Consider the following 5,709-nt stretch of genomic DNA (forward strand, 5'->3'; position numbering starts at 1 on the left):
AAATAATGACTCAATAACTTTTTAACGGCTTAGTGAATCGATTTGTAATTTTTACAGGAGTTTTAGAATTGAATGAGGAACGTTCTTCCAAATTTTTATTTGTCTCGTAGCATTTGACATACCTCCCAAACATCCTGATATATAACCTTATAATTACATATCAATCTTCATATATATATAAATTGCAATAATTTTTTAACGGTTTAGTGAATCGATTTGTAATTTTTACAGGAGTTATAGAATTGAATAAGGAACGTTCTTCCAAATTTTTATTTATCTCGTAGCATTTGACATACCTCCCAAACATCCTTAACAGTTAGCGCTTGTATGAAGCTTTTCCTATTGGATAGTTCAGCGGTTCCCAAGTTTTTCCATTACGGAATGCTTTTTGATCTACCCTTTTTTAGCGGAACCCCATCTCGACAAAAAAGTAAACTAATAATAAAACCCTTGGCATTTTATTGTGTAGGAACATGTTGTAATTAGTCCAGTCAACCAACAGTTTACGGTCCAAATAAGTAAGGAATAGCACTAGATTCGAGAGTAATATATACATTTAAAAATTTTGGTAAATATCTAATAAAATAAATGAGTCAAACTGCTTTGTCTATCAGACAACAAAATGACTAAGGAAGAAACATGAATGAACCAATGAACAATTGTATCCAATCGCCTTGCATTTCGGAATCCAGATTAAGTCCTGAATTTTCTCACAGAGTAAAAACGTAGGAAACAGTGTAGATCGATGCGTGTCCAACAGTCTTAAGATTAACGACCCCATGATGATGACTACATTACACATCAAAAATTTTATGTCCTTGCCATCCGAATGTGTTATTAATTTTTGTGTTTATGATGACCTACTAAATGGCGCAAAGCCGAATTTGTCTCAACTGCTATAACTAATTCCTTTTTATGGTATTTTAATAACATTTTATGTGAACTAAGCGCAAGAGTTTCATTATGTGTATGCTTAATTTGTATATCTTTATGGACGGCAGGTTTATAACAGTAGTTTCACTTAGTTTGCTCTTATAGTTACGTTATTATTATATGAATTATACTGGTCATGGTTTTACATGTTTCTTCGGGGAACTGAAAATATTTGAAAATCTCGGAATAAAAAAAAACATTGTTGAATCACTTTCTTCAAAGAATAGCTCACTTATGAATGCTGTAAAACATGCACACTGTTAATTATTCTTTTATAAAGCAAAAATCTAACATTTAAGTTACTTGTAATTTTGAAAACAGAATGTACAAATTTCTCATACATTTCGGGGAGGGGGGAGGGTTAGAACCAAAACCCTGCCCTGCGTTCGCTCCTGGTCTTTAGACCCGAATCAGGATAGCACTAGTTCTGATCTACGTTGCAGTACATACTTTTTAAATGCTCCTTGTAAGTCCATCCATCACATTGACATCATCATCTTAAGTTAATCAGTCCTAAGGACACGCTCCTCCACTTTTTCCTATCCTGAGATAATTCTCACATTTCCTCAAAACTAGAACAACCCACATCCTTGACATTTGCGAACAGCAATCTAATCCAAGTCTACCTCTACTCCTCTTAAGTCCTCTAATATGTCTCTGACTAGACCTTCATCCCTGAGAAGGTATCCTACCAACCCATCTCGCCTATTTCTTATTGACTTCAATGGAGTCCTCCGTTCTCCTATTCTTCCTAAGACCTCTTCATTTCTAATCTTTTCTGATCTCGTTTTCGATTAGATTAAAAAGTAACAGTGACAGTGTGCATCCTTGTCTAACCCCTTTCCTAACATTTAACATTTTCAAAAGCTTTTTCTAAATTCTTTCCTTCTTCTATCGTTTTCTCTATTGTTACCCGTAAAGCTAGAATGGCCTCCCGCGTTCCTCTATTTCTTCTGAACCCAAATTAATTTTCCCTTAATAGTTCTTCGGCTCTTTTTTTTTATCCTCTGTAGAATACTAGTTAGGATTTTGACGTATGGGAAGTTAAGCTAATTGTTCTAAAAGTCTCGCACCTATCCGCGCCTCTCTTTTTAGGTATAGTTACTACCACGTTCCTTTTATAATCCTCTGGTACTTTTCCCGTCTCGTAAATGTGACTAACTGTCTTAAACATACTATCTGAATTCAGAATATCCACCTGTATCTGATCTATATCTGGCGCCTTATTATTCTTTAAGTTTTTTAATGCTACATCGAACTCTTCTCTCATTATGGGATAACCAAGCTCATTTATCTCCACACTATCTTCCTTCTCTAATACATCTCCTAACTCATGGCCTGCGTATAGGTTCTCTAAATATAAGAGATTCTCATACTGTAATTTTATGATTCCGTCGAGCAGCGTTTAGTAAATTGGGTTTGGTTAGATATGATAGATTGAGTTTAAGAACTGCACTATAAATGCATACAATTTCTAATATTAAATATTAATTTAATGTAATATTCATCTTGCAAATTAATAGTTCTGAATAGTAAATTAAAAAAAATACAACGTGTAATTATACAACACGCTGTGAAAGTGAAACTTCTTCAAACACATAAACATACCGGGATAGGGGTTAAGGAATTGGTTTAATGGTATTATTTGTACACTATGCTTCGCACGGGTGCAATGCTGATAGTAAATATACTATAGAATGTCTTTATATACAACAATCACAGCTTTTTTGTCATAAAACAATATAAACCGGCCGGTACCGCCGCAACCGCTATGTCCCTGCATTTTAAGTCTGTAATATCTTCGAAAATATTCATTTAAATTACATGCTGTAAAGGGCCATATTGATCTATATTAAATGCACAATGTATTTAAAAGTACTCAACTAAATAAGGATTAATGCTGTATTGCTTAAAATCGCTTCCTAAATAAGCCGTTATTTCTCATAAAAAATAAAGGATAAAAGATGGTTATTGTAGGTTATCCCTAAAAGATAGACATATACCACCGCGGACTTTTTTGTAAACCTTTTTGATGTGTACTATACTGTCGTACATTATTTTGATCTATCTCGTAGGGTTCAGTCAGTGTTTGCAATGTAAGCGCAAAAAACTGTATTTATTTACAACATCACATTAGAAACCTCTGAAATTATCAGTATTTCTTTACTATATTATACATATGAACCTTCCTCTTGAATCACTCTATATATTAAAGAAAAACGCATCAAAATTTGTTGTGTAGTTTTAAAGATCTAAACAAACATAGAGACAGACAGCGGGGGAAATACGTTGCATAATTTCGTTACATAGCAACTCGCATGAAACGAACTTACCCTACCTTTTCACTTCAAAAATTGTTTAACCAAAAAGTTATATTTTCGTAATTTAGTTGCCTGCAGTGCACATACATATGTACATTTGTTGAATAAGTGTAGAAAATGTTAAACATTTCGTTTTGTTTTCGATTCGATAAATTGTCATACAAGTACTTTGTTTCTATTTATAGATGCACATAAATTATTTATTTAGATAGGTATAGGATTTTAAATGCATGAGACAGATAATACCATATGTTTAAGCAGTGATTCTGTAAACCGCCTCCCTTTGTGCCATAGCTATCTAATAACTGCGCTACAAAAAATTATAATTTCGTTATGTGTTATTGCAGGGTAAGTATTGGCCTTTCTTAATTAAATTGGATGTTTTACACATTAAATACTTAACAGGTTAATTTTTTATGTCAATTTTACTTGAAAAATTTCGACTGTATAACTAACAACGTATAAATAAAATAAAGATTTTTATCTTCTTTGATAGAAAAATTCTTAAATGCCTTTAAAATTGTTTTTTGAAATTCCCGAAAATTGAGAAAGGAAAAATAAATAAATATCCAAATAAAATATTACTTGTGTTGACGTATGTAACGGAAAACATAAGTGTAAGTTATTTTATTTCAGATATCTACCCATATTCTACAATTTTTTATAACTATGTCTTTGGCTTTCTGCAAAGGTGATACAATAATATGCAATGGTGATGTCAACAGTAGACTACGACTTTTCCAAAACATATCGGATTATCACTTTACCACCATTGGTTTTAATCCCATGCGAAAAAATTTCAGGGGTAATTATGTTGGTTTTAAATCTGGTAACATGGAAATATTAGAAAGAAACTTCTTCGCCACATTTGATTCTCAGAATATCCTAAAAATGTACTTACACCATCAGAATATCAAGAAAATTGATCCGGGAGCTTTTCTTTTTATGGATTGTTTGAAAACTCTGGACTTACACGCTAACGAAATAGAATCACTATCAGATGAAATATTTTTAAATTTGGATCGTATTGAAGAACTGGATTTAAGTGATAATAAACTACAGGAGATTTTACCCCTTACCTTTAACCACACCAGAACGTTAAAATCGTTAAACTTGTCTAACAATAAGTTAGAAAGATTATCAATAAATTCATTTTTCCAGTTAAGACATTTAGAAAAGTTGAACTTATCTTATAATGCTCTTACAAATATTAGTGACACAACTTTTGATCATTTGATTTGTCTTAAAATTCTCTTACTAAATGGGAATAAATTAATGAAAATTAATCCAGAGAAATGGTACAATTTGTTTCATCTGAAAGTCCTAGACTTGTCAAAAAATTTCCTATCGAATTTTGATACAGGCTACAAATTTTCGTTTGGCATGACTCTTAGTTGTCTTAATCTTACCGATAATCGTCTTACACAATTAAATATTTTTGGACTGTTAAAGAACATTCCCAATGTGTCTGTTCTGGGAATACAACAAAACAGGTGGCTGTGCTCAGACCTTGAATTAATGCTGAACATATTACGGGGCAGTAATATTAGTTACGTAGGGACCAGTAAGAAAGGTGCCCAAATTGATGGAATCAGTTGCTACAATCGAGCAGAGGAAATTTTTTCTCCCGATAAACATGCAATCAGTGAAATAAAAAGGAATGCTGATTATCACTTTAATGGTTTGACTCATCAGGCACAAATCATGATGATAGTCATTATGTGTCTTTTGGTAATTGTAGTTGTAATTCTTCTCTTAGAAGTATTACTAAGATTCAATCTCAGAGATGTTTTAGGAATAAGAGGAAATCGTTCCGGTTTGGACAATTATTCTAATGTCGAACAAATTGCTTTGATTACAAGGTGATTTTTCTTTTTTTTTAATATTTATATAATATTTGTGTATTGAATTCTATTTGTTTGAGTACTTGGAAATTGATTAAATATTACATATTCTTATGGATAATCTATTTAGTTGCCTATTTATTTATTGAATCCATAAACATAATGTAATAGATGCTTATAAATTTTGAATAAAAAATGAATCTTAGCGTCATCATTTAAAAATGTTTCAATTTTTCAACACATTATTACTTAATTAGGTTCTTGATTAAATTAACTAAATTAGATATTAAAAGCGAAATATGGTGTATTACTGTTGTCTCAGATTATTTAGGATTAAGAAACCTTAAAGCCCCTCAGTATAGTACAATTCCACCCCGAAATCAATAATAACTCCAAGTAAAATTTTAATGATGGTCTTATTCCGTTCCGGACCTTTATTTTGTAATAATTTTGATGGTACTGATCCATCCGGTCGGGTCGTACCAAACGGTGTGGTGGAACAGCACAAATCTCAGAGAGAAAAATAACATTGTGGAAAATAAAATTCTAAAGATATTTTTACATAGGTATATATTAATATTTTTACATATTTTGTTATACAAATTACACAT

At 31.8% G+C, this 5,709-nt stretch overlaps 1 protein-coding gene across 2 annotated transcripts; it reads left to right on the forward strand.

Moving 5' to 3' along the window:
- Positions 1 to 3,520: 3,520 nt before the first annotated feature.
- On the forward strand, positions 3,521 to 5,218 carry LOC108732687 (leucine-rich repeat-containing protein 57-like). Of its 2 annotated transcripts, XM_018463629.1 has the most exons (3): positions 3,521 to 3,602; positions 3,891 to 4,985; positions 5,050 to 5,103. In XM_018463629.1, the coding sequence occupies exons 1-3, from the start codon at positions 3,588 to 3,590 to the stop codon at positions 5,053 to 5,055; spliced, it is 1,116 nt and encodes a 371-aa protein (XP_018319131.1). In that variant the 5' UTR covers positions 3,521 to 3,587; the 3' UTR covers positions 5,056 to 5,103. The 2 variants fall into 2 exon arrangements, with proteins under 2 accessions (XP_018319131.1, XP_018319130.1); XM_018463628.1 differs by having other exon boundaries at positions 3,891 to 5,218.
- Positions 5,219 to 5,709: the final 491 nt, after the last annotated feature.

This window comes from Agrilus planipennis, unplaced genomic scaffold, assembly GCF_000699045.2.
Source record: "Agrilus planipennis isolate EAB-ADULT unplaced genomic scaffold, Apla_2.0 scaffold56, whole genome shotgun sequence".
In the NCBI taxonomy this organism is placed as follows: Eukaryota; Metazoa; Arthropoda; class Insecta; order Coleoptera; family Buprestidae; genus Agrilus; species Agrilus planipennis.